General features: G+C 48.8%; 1 protein-coding gene across 1 annotated transcript in view; it reads left to right on the forward strand.

The window, feature by feature from the left end:
- The window catches only part of OLFML2B (olfactomedin like 2B), a 36,447-nt gene that overhangs the window by 10,580 nt on the left and 13,695 nt on the right, over positions 1 to 12,172 (forward strand). Inside the window, 1 exon segment of the mRNA XM_014555053.2 lies at positions 6,988 to 7,164. Within this exon segment, the coding sequence (XP_014410539.1) occupies positions 6,988 to 7,164 (177 nt within the window).

Consider the following 12,172-nt stretch of genomic DNA (forward strand, 5'->3'; position numbering starts at 1 on the left):
CTGCCCCTTCAGGCTGTGTGACTCTTTTTCTCTCACACCTACCTGTTGGAGTTTGCAGACCCCATCCATGAGTACAGATGGGCACTGTGGAACCTTGCGTGTCACCTGAAGCCTTTTCTCCTGATGCTGTGTCCATGTGCGATTTAGTCTACAATGGATTTACCAGACCCAGAACTGGCCCTCTCCCCAGAAAGTGCTGGCACAGGCATTGTTGAGGTCTCCTCCCCTAGACCTAAGGATTTGGTGACTTTGTGTTTCGGGTCTGGAAGGCAAGATCAAAGAATCCTTCCTGACTCTGGGGGATATATCTTTTTTACCAGCTACTAGGAAAATGTAAGTTTTGTCTGTGCAGGTCCTGGCCACGAGTCAGGGGAGCTGTCTCTTTCCAAGCTTCTCCCTTCTGCCCGTCCTCCTCTCTCATGGAGACACCCCAAGTGCTCACTCTCTCTCTCGATCAAATCTGCCTTCACAGAAGGGTTTGCTGTAAGTCATTTCACTCTTCTCCTTACTCAGGTGCATCCCCAGAGAGGAGTGTCATTCAGCCAGTCTGACCACAGTGTGAAAAGAGAAAGGGCTGGAGATAATATCTCTAAGATGCATGTCAGCTCTAATGTTACTGAATTTAATTTACGTCTTAATATGGGTTCAGGTCAATATATTACCTCTCCTGGGGTTAGATATACTTCAAATCTAAATTGTCACTGTGGCATGAAAGGTGTTCTTCATGGCTAAAGGGATCTATGGTGTGAGTGTCGGCCCTCCACCTGCTGGCGTAGGAATAGCTTGTAGGGTGTGAGGGAGTGTATGGCTGTATTTAAGGGGTTTTTCATCAGAGGCCTGGGACTTCTTGCCCTTTACTTGTTCGACAGTCTTCCAGGCTCTGGACTTCTTGAGGACAACCTGGGTCGAAGTCATCTTTGTTTGCCAGGCTTTAGCCGAGCATGGGATGTGGACTAGAGGCTCACAGCTGTTCAGCTGGGGGAGTAATTGAACACATCAGCTGGCCACCCTCCTGCCATCAGCTGTGGTCAGAGGGATTGTACTGCGTCCTGCCTGTCCCGACAGCTGGAGTACCAGCTGTTTCTAGCTGCTCTCCCCCTCCAGCTCTCTTACCAGGGGCTGGAGACAGCTGTCAGCTGGGGTGGCTGTCCCAGGCCACCTGGTCCTCGTCTTGTCCTGGAGGGATCCGAGAGGGGAGGGACAGGGTGAGCGGATGAGGACTCCAAGCCCTCCCTACCAGGTCCAGTTACCCTCACGCTATCTCACTTCCCTTCCACAGGGAACCCTGCTCCCTCTGCCCTCAGGCTTGCCATCTGCATCTGTGCCCTGTGCACATCCAGCCATCTACTGCTAGGGGTCTGGTGGCCTCTTGGATGCGGGGGCACACCCCTGCTGCATGACATGGGGCTACACTTTGGCCCAGCTGTGGTCTTGCTTAGTCCCCTCCTAAAGGTGTCTGGTGTGTCTCTCTACAACACACCAGCCTTGGGTCCTCACCTTCCTCCCTGTCCCAGCCACGCCAAACCTGAGCTCCCCTCCCCTTTCCACCTGTGTATTTGCTACTGAGATCCCAAGGGTCTGTCCCACTCCAGCTTTGGTTATGTGTCAAGCCCTGTTTTGTGCCTGGCACCGTGCCACATGCAGCCCTTCTTTCATTTTCCATACCAAGCCTGGTGAGGGAGGTATCGCCATTCCTTCCTCCTCCATCTGGGGCCTGGAGAGGTCCCGTCACTTGCCTTATGTGGTTCCATAAAACCAGACGGTGACTGTGGTGTGGGTTTCATACCTGATCTGCAGAGCCAGCACCTTCCCCACCGCACCCCTACACCTGTTTCTGGTCTGGAAAACAAGACCACAACAAGCTTATAAGAGCTTTGCAGGCTGGTCATCTTTCCCTCAGGTCCGCCCTTTTGGCTTAAGCTGCTCCATGGTTTCACCCAGGCACGCACACACTTGTCCAACAGCTGGGCAAGGTCAGGACACAGTGTGTACCCATGGAACAGCCCATGCCGATGGCACCAGTCTGCAGACCTGGTTGTGCTGGCCCTCCACAACTCGTTAACAGCTGTACTCTGACCAACAGTGCTACCCATTGCTGACTGCCAGCTTTACCCTCAACTCCACCTACATCCAGTTCCCCTTTGCCGGGGACCTGCCTAGTTTGCATTCTTCCTCCCCTTGGGCATCTGTGCATCTGGCTGTGGTCAGCACAGGACACCCGTCCCCATCTGGCAACGCAGGCTTGCTCTCAGCAGGCACCCTCCAATGCCCAACTGCATGTCTCCAGCCCCTGGCACTTGTTCTGTGAATCCCTCTCAGTTCCCTGGCTCTGCCTAACCCAAGGACCCACGCACAATTCCCAGATCTTTAACTGCCATGTCTGGCTGTGTTCTGCTTTCTGTGCCAGCCCTCTATCTACCTGCTCTTCTTCCCTCCTCCTTTCCCTCCTCACAGCATCAGCATCCTTGGCAGGGCCCACGTGGCGTGCTCACCCCTGCTAGATAGGCATCCTTCCTGCCTCCTCCACCCCCTTGCCAGTTCTGCGCACAAGCCAAGTTGCACACACCATAAATGTCATGGTTGCAACTGTCTCAGAGGGGAAGAGCCAGAGGCATGAGGTCATGGGGTTCACTCTTCAGCCAAGGCAGGATCAACAGTATCCTGTGTGGGTGGCATCCCCAGTGCCTCCTGAGATGTACCCCCACAAAAGTCCCTTGGTATGAAGAAGGCAGAGCCCCAGGGAAGAGTGGGGAGCCCTGCAAGGCCAGCACCCCTGGGGTGGAGGTGGCTGAGTGGGAAGGGTGGCCAGGGAGGGGCTGCTGCTCCTGCCACCCTGGGGGATACCAGCTGGCTTGGCCTGGCAGGCCGATGGGGTGATGCCACCGCCAGCCTGGTGTTTATTCAGGAGGCTGGTGGGCTTTGCTGTTCCCTTGAGGGGAATAAAGAATATTGCTCCTCTGAGTTCTCAGGGCCAGGTCTGCCTCAAATCCTCCTCTGTGGAAACCCAGAATAATGACTCCTCACTAAAACTAGAAAGAGTATTGGACATTTATAAATCAATGAAAGGGGGGCCTTCCAGGGGCCTAGAAAACCCAAGATCTAGGGGACAGGGGCCAAATCTGTGGCATTGCCCTTTCGCCTCATAGTGAGTGCCAGGGCCAATGCTGACTCTTCCAAGGTGTCAAGGAATTGGGTGGGATCTTGTTTTAGTAAAAGGCTACTTAGGCCAAGCCATTGGGTCCACCCAAAATGGGGTCCTAGGGCCACAGCTGGACAGTAGATGTGGACATACCTCAATCCCCACCTTACAGACATGTTATCGACCTTGCTAATGAGTCAGAACCTGCATCTGTTGTATCACCCTGACTTGCTTTCTACACAGCAGGTTTCACTAGATGATGCTTTCTTGTTTATTTCTTGTTTATTGCTTACTTCCCCTCAGTGAGGGTGGTCTTCATTGGAGTAGGATCCTTGCAGGTCTGGTTTACCCTCAGAGCCCAGAGCCGAACCCATGAGGCAGTAACACATCGAGCCCCTGAACCCGCTGGGGCTTCACTATAAGTCCCAGGACGTGGGAGCTACAGGGGACGATGCACAGGCTCTGCTCTGAGCAGGTGCTCATGGATGTACAGACATGCTTGAATCCCACTAAGGCCCCAGAAAGAACCTGGTTCCTGTAAAACAGCCTCTCTCACACATTTGGGCCCCCTTGCTAACAGCTATACCTTAAGCTTCCAACATTTAAGACAGTGCTTCTCAAACTTTCATGTGTATGCACATTGCCTGGGGGATCTTGATAAAATGCAGCTTCTGATTCAGCAGGTCTGGGGGAGGCCCGAGCTTCTGCATTTCTAACAAGCTCCCAAGTGATGCCTATGCTGACGGCCGTTTTGAGCAGCAAGGATTTATGGGAGTCCAACACTTCTATATTTCTCTGTATATGCATATCCTATTGTATATCCTGAGACCAAACTGATGTATTCATTGGCATCTGTGATGTGCTCAGTGCTGCTTGAGAGCTAGCTGAGTGCCAGGAACCTCTCCTGGTGTTCTTTTTTTTCTTCTTTTTTAAATAGAAGTATAGTTGATTTACAATATTGTGTTAGTTTCAGGTGTACAGCATAGTGATTCAATAATTTTTTTCTGATTATATTCCATTATAGGTTATTACAAGATATTGAATATAATTCCCTGTGCTTTATATTCCTTGTTGCTTATGTTATTTTATACATATAGTTTGTATCTGTTAATCCCATACTCCTAATTTGCCCCTCCCTCCCTCTGCTTTGGGTAACCTTAAATTTGTTTTCTATGTCTGTGAGTCGGTTTCTGTTTTGTATATAGATTCATTTGTATTACGTTTTAGATTCCACATAGAAGTGATAGCTTATAGTATTGTTTTCTGTCTGACTTACTTTACTACGTGTAATATTCTCTAAGTTCATCCATGTTGCTGCAAATGGCAATATTTCATTCTTTTTTGTGGCTGAGTAATATTCCATTGTATGTATACACCATATCTTCTTAAGCCAATCGTCTGTTAATGTCTCCCAGTGTTCTTAGTGATCCAGCAAGTGAACTGAAAAGCAAGAGTCAGGAAGCTGGGCACTGGATTCAGTTCTGCCACTTTTTAAAATGATCTGGGGTAGATCACATCCTTACCTTGGGCATCAGTCTCCTCATTTATGAAATGAAGGGTTAGGCTTGAGTTCTGGGGTCCACTCCAGCTATGACATTCTAGGAAAAATTACAACTACTTAGTATGTCCCATGCACTTCCACACATATTAACTCATTTAATCCTCGTAACAACCCAGAGGGAAAGTGCTAGTGTTCTCCCCATTTCACACATGGGCACACTGATGCACAGGGAGTTTAAGTAATTTGCCTAAGATCACAAATCTAGCAATAGCAGCATTTCGATGTGAACCAGACCACTTCCTTCAGAATCCACGATCTAAACCACTGCCCTTGACTGACCCTGTACACTTATCAGCAATGACCGCACACCCAGGAAGACCTCTGTCCCATGGGCTTTAGCTGTCACAGTTAATTCTGTGCAATCTAGAGAGGCTGGCTTGGCCTAAGCCCCACAGAACACTTTGAGCCTTTCCAGTGCTCAAAACTGGCGTGCTCTGAAATGCCATAAGAGTGGCATGACCAGTGGTCTGCAGCCTGGTTAGTTTTAACAAGCACCTCGTGGGCTCCTCTGGGCAGCCCATGTAGACCCACTGGAGCCACAGTGTCTGGGTGTCACCATCTGCCTTATGCACTCCCTAGATCTGAGCCACCGTGGCTTCCCTCTAGGACATTAGCAGCAGCTTACCAGGCTGCAGACTGTGCCTGGGCACCGTCTGAGCTTTTGCACTTACCGTGTCTGGCTGTCAAAGAAAGATGGAAAGCAAATTCATCCTCTGTTTTGACATGGTTGCTTCCTCTATCACCCTCATAAACAAGGCCCAAAGGAGAACATCACATTTAAAAATTCAGATGCTCATGGAAACCTTAGAATGGGGGCCAAAGCTGGAGAATGTTAGATCTCGGTGCAGTAAATGTCTCTAAAAATAACTTAGAGGAGAAAGGAGACCTCTGAGTCTGCTGACAGCTGTCCATGATTCAAATCCCATTCAGCTTCACTTCTCTGTCCCTGGTGCCTATTGCCCACTCCCTCCCTCCTTTGAACCCACATTTGTTACTTACAGAAGCTGACATGGTTGGTCATCTTCCTCCTGCAGTGAGGACCCTCTGTCCCTTATTACAGTTGTCCTCATACCACCCCCGCCCCATCCCAGGACAAGGACCCCAGGGGAATTAGAGGCTTTCTGGCTGCCACACTGTACCCTAGACACAGGAGGTACTCACCGGTGTTGGTTGACTGAAGTGAAGCTTTGGTTCTTCTCAGTATGAACTACATCTGGAATATGGCTAATTCGCCAAGTAGGGGTCATTTAGGGAAACTTTTTGTGGGTGGATAGGAAAGTTTAAAGCCAGTCTATCAACTTCCTATGTAAATGATGATTTTAAAAGCTGGTAAGCCATAAAAAAGAATGAAACATTGCCATTTACAGCAACTTGAATGAATCTAGAGAATATTATACTAAATGGCATAAGTCAGACAGAGAAAGACAATTATTACATGAAATCACTTATATGTGGAATCTAAAAAATAATACAAAGGAATCTATATACAAAACAGAAACCAACTCACAGACATAGAAAATAAACTTACAGTTACCCAAGGGGAAAGGGGGAGTATAAATTAGGAGTTGGATTAACAGAAACAAACTTCTATACATAAAGTAGATAAGCAACAGGGATTTACTGTATAGCACAAGGAACGATATTCAGTATCTTGTAATAACCTAGGGAAATAATCTGAAAAATATATATATATATATAACTGAATCACTATGCTGTACACCCAAAACTAACACAATATTATAAATCAACTATATTTCAACTTACATAAGAAAAGAGTAAAAGAAGTGCTGGGGAATAGTTTGTGCTCATTAGAAAAGCAGATTACGTAGATTTCTTTGGCCACCTCTTTTAAAATTGCTTAGGAAATCCTTCTTTCATTAATTGAGCCACTGGTTCACATGTGTAAGGGTGCAAGCAAGTGGAATTTTTTTTGTAGTGTTACTCATCACTGGATAAGGGCATACTGTGTACAAAGGATGGAAAAATAGCAGGTGTTCCAGTATCCTGGGGACATGGCAGTGTTATTATTAGGAAAGCTGTGGTGGTCTTGGGAAGTATTTCCAGCAGTGGACATTCCAGAGCCAAGCTGCCCTGGAAATGCTGCCTGGGACCGAGCACCAGTCCTCAGCACAGGGCTGGACACACTCTAGGTCCCCAATTGCTTCCAGCTGATTTCTCAGTCTGTAGCGTCTCTGTGTTCTGAGCAGAACATGGTTGCCAGCTCCCTCCTGCTTGTCTTTCAAGCACTTTCAAAAAATCCTCTTTTTAAAATTTTCTCTCTTCTCAGGAAGTTTCTAAAAACCTCACCAAGGAAAATGAGCTAATCAAAGAGGACATGGAAGAAATTCGAACAGAGATGAACAAACAAAGCAAAGAGAACTGCTCGGATAATGTCCTCGACAGCATGCCAGACATCCGCGCTGCGCTGCAGAGGGACGCAGCAGCAGCCTACACCCACCCTGAGGTACAGCCCCAGCCTCCAGGGGACCCTGACCACAGAAAGTGTGCCACCTGCACCTCACATGTGCATGGAGTTTTCAGGCTTTGGTCCTTCCACGGGCATGGTCTCATTTCATCTACACAACAGTTTTATAGGTCTGATGGGGCAGGGGTTGACCCCATTGTACCTTAACACTGAAGCCCAGAGAGGGTCAGCGAGTAAATGTTGAAGCCAGGACTCAAATCTGGGTTTCCTGAGTCCCAGTCCCCATTCTTTATTATAGTCCATGCTGCCTTTTCAAGCATCCCTTGTATTTATAAGTTAGGTAGCTTGTCTGGGTCCATCCTGTTTCACTCCTGCTGTCCTGGCATAATTATGAATAGCTCCTTCTTTCACTCTCAAAACTGTCCCGGTTTGGAAACAGTAAGCGATATGGTCCTTCCTATGTAAGAGGTACTTTGTGATAACACCATGTACTTTCATCACTACACCATGTGGTCTTCACCATCACTCTGGAAGACAGCCTGGGGTAGAGATCAATATCCTCACTTTGCAGATGGAGAAACAGATCCAGGGATGCTCACAGGTCTCCCTTACTCAGCCAGGAAGTGGTGGCTGGGGGCGTCTTGAAACTTTATCTCTTCCCACTCACTTGTATCCTGAGCACAAAGTCACCTGTGCATGAAATGAAACACTGTCTAATGTGATTTGAAGTGATGCCAAAGGACCTGTTTGCTTAAAAATACCTCCCCATTTGATACCTGTTTCTTTTGGCTCTGGTTACTAGGTTATGTTTATGTGCTAATGGTTACATATGTTATTATTTAATGTGTTGGGTTATCTCCTAAGTTGATGCCTGAAAGGCAGGCATTAATTTGGGAGCTAACCCCCAAAAGTGGAAGAGGAAACAGGTAAATTTTGGTAGCAGGACTTGAAGATTGTGAATATTTTTGCAAGGCAGGTCTGGATAAAGTATTGTAAGAGGGGTCCCTGGCAACTACAGAATAGCAGCTGTTAAGGGGGGCCTTGCTTACTCTTACTGGGCCGGTTGTCGGTGGTGGATGGCGGAGTGTGGATTCCAGGTGAACCACTGAGGGACCCCCAGCCTGGGGCAGGAAGGCAGGGTGTGGGCAGAGCAGGGCCTGGGAGAGGGACAGTCAGGGCCCCTGAGCTGTTCCTGTTTGTGCTGTGATGTGAAAAAGGGCTGGGAAGCATTGCTGCGAAGGCCTCTGTTGCCTGGGTCATTGAGAACTTGGATAAGAGAGGAAGTAAGACTAGGTATGTGGGCTTGGCACTCTTAGGTAGAGAAACTCACCAAACTGGTGCCAGGTAGGTGGCAGCTGTGGGTTTCAGGAACCCCAGGCACGTGTGTTCTGAAGGCAGGATAGCAGGCAGATTAGAACTCTGGAGGCAAGAAGCCCTGAAGGGAGTATGGTGCCTACACCCTGCCCAACTTGTAACTCAAAATAAAACCAATTCCAAACCGGAAAATAAGTACAAGGAAAGCCAATAATTCTCTGGCTTAGCCCATGATGACTGCTTTGATGGTTATTTAGAAATATCATATTGCTTCAAAAATTATTTTTATTCTCATTTTTGGGTGTCCCCAACATGCCAGCTACTAAGCCTGTGTTTAGTCTGCTTGGTGGGACATCCCTGAGCAGGTCTGAGCTCATAAACCAAAGAGCCAGAGGACATTTGGGCTGGAAGGGAAGTTGGAGGCACCCGCGCATCACACCTGGGGTGCCGCGGCAACTATCGCAGCCCAAACGGCATCCCCTGCCGGCCCAGCTGCCCAGCGGAATCAGACACTCCCTGCCCTCTCTGGCTTCCAATTTCCCAGTCGGCTGAGCTTGAGAATTCCATCTGTTGTCTCGATGACACATTATGTGGTATGTTCAGGAACCCAGCTCAGATTTCCTGAGGGCAAACAGCAAACCAAATCAAACACACCAAACGCTTTTTCTCCTTGCTCAGCAAAGCTCTTCTCCCTCCTGAAATCCCCTTGCACACACTGCTGAAGTTAGCACAATCCACCCCAGCCAGAGTGGTGGGGGCAGATCTAGGGCCAGGGCAGGACTGGAAAGGGGGAAGTGGGAAAGGGGGCAAGGCTAGGATCTTCCTCTCCCTTTTCATCCGTCTGTCTCTGTAGTGAACCCCGTGTTGAAAAGGGGGTGTGTGCGGTGTCTGGGTTTGGTTGTGACTTTCAGGGTTCTAAGAGCTGGAACTGCGTGCAAGAGAGGGGAGAGTGCACTGCAGGAACAAAGCTAGCACACAGCACCAGGAAGCAAGGGGGGCACAAGGCGCCCAAGAGTGATGAAGGAAGACGTCCTTATAGAACATGGCTAGAGAGGCAGGAAGGGAGGTCTTCAACAAGGGTGATGGAAGATGATGTCGGCGTTCATCAGGTGGTCAGTGGCACTTTGTTGGAGGTTTCTCTTCAAGAAGGTCCTTGCCTGGAGGACTGGCAAGGGGCTCTGGGGGCTGGGTGGGAGTGGAGAGGGCAGGGTAGAATTGGGAACATCAGGACACTGGGAGTTGAAGTCATACAACAGTTTAACAGAGAGGAAATCAAAGCTTGGTTGGTGTTGGGGGGAGCAGGGTGGGGGGATCTCTGACGCCTAGTGCAGCCTGTCGCCAGTGAATCCAAGGAAATTATATGTTCTCTGGCAGAGGCTGTCCATGGTCTTGCTCCATCTCCTTGGCTGGGAGAAGGAAAACTGTACTTCCCGCTCGTCCCTGAGAGCCTGGAATTAAAGACAGTTCCTGGGGTTTGCCACGAAGAAATGACAACTTGCTTTTGCAATGCAGAGGGAAACCAGGGTCCAGCAATTAGATGGCCCGCAGGGTCTGAGTCAAGGGCTGGGGCCTCTTGTCAGCCTCTGGGGCAGCTCTTTCCTATGGGAAATGAGGGATCCCCATGTCTGCTGGGTGCGAGCCAGACCATGGCCCCGAGGACTTGGGGATGTTGATGAGTTTTTGGATCGCAAATGAGTTAGTCCCGTGATCACAGCTGAGGACAATGCAGCTTTCATATAAGGTAGAGCACAGGCTTTGAATGTAGGCAGCCCTGAGCCTATTTAATGGCCATATGACTTAATAAGTGCCCCCTCTCAGCCACTTAATTGATTGGCTGTCACCAAAATTGCTAATTGTCTCTGAGCCTCTCTTTCCTCATCTGTAAAATGTGGACAACAATATTTACCTTGTCCCATTGTTTTAAGGCTTAAAAATAATATAAAGGGACACATCGGACCATAATAGGTACCTGGTAAAATGCCATCACCGCCAGCCAGGTATTCCCTGCACCTGCTAGTTGAGGTCACGTCGCCGGCAAGAAATGGGAAGTGAGGCGGGGCAGGCAGCAGGACAGGGGGCTGTCCCAGGGCACAAATCTACTGTTTCTTCTGGGCGGCTCTCTGGCCTCAGCCAGGGGATGCTGGCAAAAAAAGTGTCCCCTGTCATCCAGGAGCCAGTCACTGCTGTGCGCTGGAGAGTGAGGAACACACATGTAGGAACTGCCATGTCTGTTGTGCTATCTGGATAAACTCTCTTGTCATGGGAAAACCAGTACAGGCTTGGGGTGTGGTTGGGAATGAGGACTCCGACTTTTCTCCAGGCCAGATTTTAAAGTTCACAACAAGAGCCTGATTTGCTGCTTCCCGTGCAAAGTGAGAAAGTTGGCCATGATAGTTGGATCCCTGCCAGCGAATGTTCAGTGAGCCCGAAGGTCCTGCTCTGCCCCTCAGGGCACTGAGGCCTCTAGGGACAGAGGTTTTGTTTCCAAGTGAGCTCTGCTCTCTGGGCGGATTTCACCAAAGATTTAAAGGGGCCCTCCTACCTCCTCCTGGTAAGAATGGAGCTCTCATGGCTTAGGTGACTATGGGTAGCAGCCCCTTCGTTATTCAGCCATTGGAGTCCCCATGAGAGCAGGGCTGAGCCACACCCCATTAGGTCCCTGCATGCTTCACTAAGGGGCCACTGCCCCTCAGGGGCTGGACCCCTGTCAGGTAGCTCTGATTTTGAGCACAGCCACCTCCCAGGCCCTGCACCCAAGGTTCTTTGCTTTCAAACATGGCTTATTGTGACCCTGGGTGAGGGACATGACTAGATGAACCATGGCAGGACCAAGAGACCCTGTCACACTGTGTACACAAGAGGTCAATCCCTGGGTGGCAGCTTGGAGGACAGGGTGGTCCTTCTGTGTGACCAGAACTATCACAGAGGCCTTTTTGTGGTTCCATCAAGATGTCCAGTTCATGGGCTACCTACTTTAAGGCCTCATTTAACTGGACAAAAATCCTAGTGCCAGTCACAAATGTAGGCAGTTCCTTGGGATATTGTATGATTCAAAGGTTCAATTTAAGAAATATTAAGGAGCTTCCACCCAGGAGAATCAAAGATGAGCAAGAGGTGGTCTCTACTCTTCCAGTTGCTCACAATCTACAGAGACAACATTCTTAAATAATACCTGTGGAAGGCAGGCTGGGAGAGGTGCTATCATAGAAGTACAGACTTGTAAGCACTAGGAGTTATGTTCAGCTTTGAGTAAGAGACTCGAATATAGTGCTTAACAATAGAGGGGTTTGTTGTTCTTTCATTCAGAAGATCTCTGAAGGCATTTGGTCCAGGGCTGGTATAGTTAGCTATAAGGTGTCATTACTGATGTCAATCCTCAAAATCCCCTCATGGTCACAAGATGGCTGCTCAGCTTCAGCCATCCTGTCCACATTTTCTTGGCCATAGAAATGAGGAAGAGTACAAAAAATTCCTTCCAGCTGAGTCAGCCCCCTTTTCTAAGGAACTTTTCCAAAAGCTCTTCCCACCTACTTCTACTTATATCTCACTGGTCAGAACTTAGTCCCATGACCACTCCCACAAAATCACTTTCTCATTAAGTCAGGAACAAGGAGACAGGGGATTTGGGTAGTCACTTAGAAGTCTCTGCCACAAAGGGCAAAGTGAAGATTGGGAAGGAAATGAGATAGTCTGGGGATATTTCCTTGGGGTCCAGAAATTTTTAGCCAGGCCT

This window comes from Camelus ferus, chromosome 21, assembly GCF_009834535.1.
Source record: "Camelus ferus isolate YT-003-E chromosome 21, BCGSAC_Cfer_1.0, whole genome shotgun sequence".
Lineage (NCBI taxonomy): Eukaryota > Metazoa > Chordata > Mammalia > Artiodactyla > Camelidae > Camelus > Camelus ferus.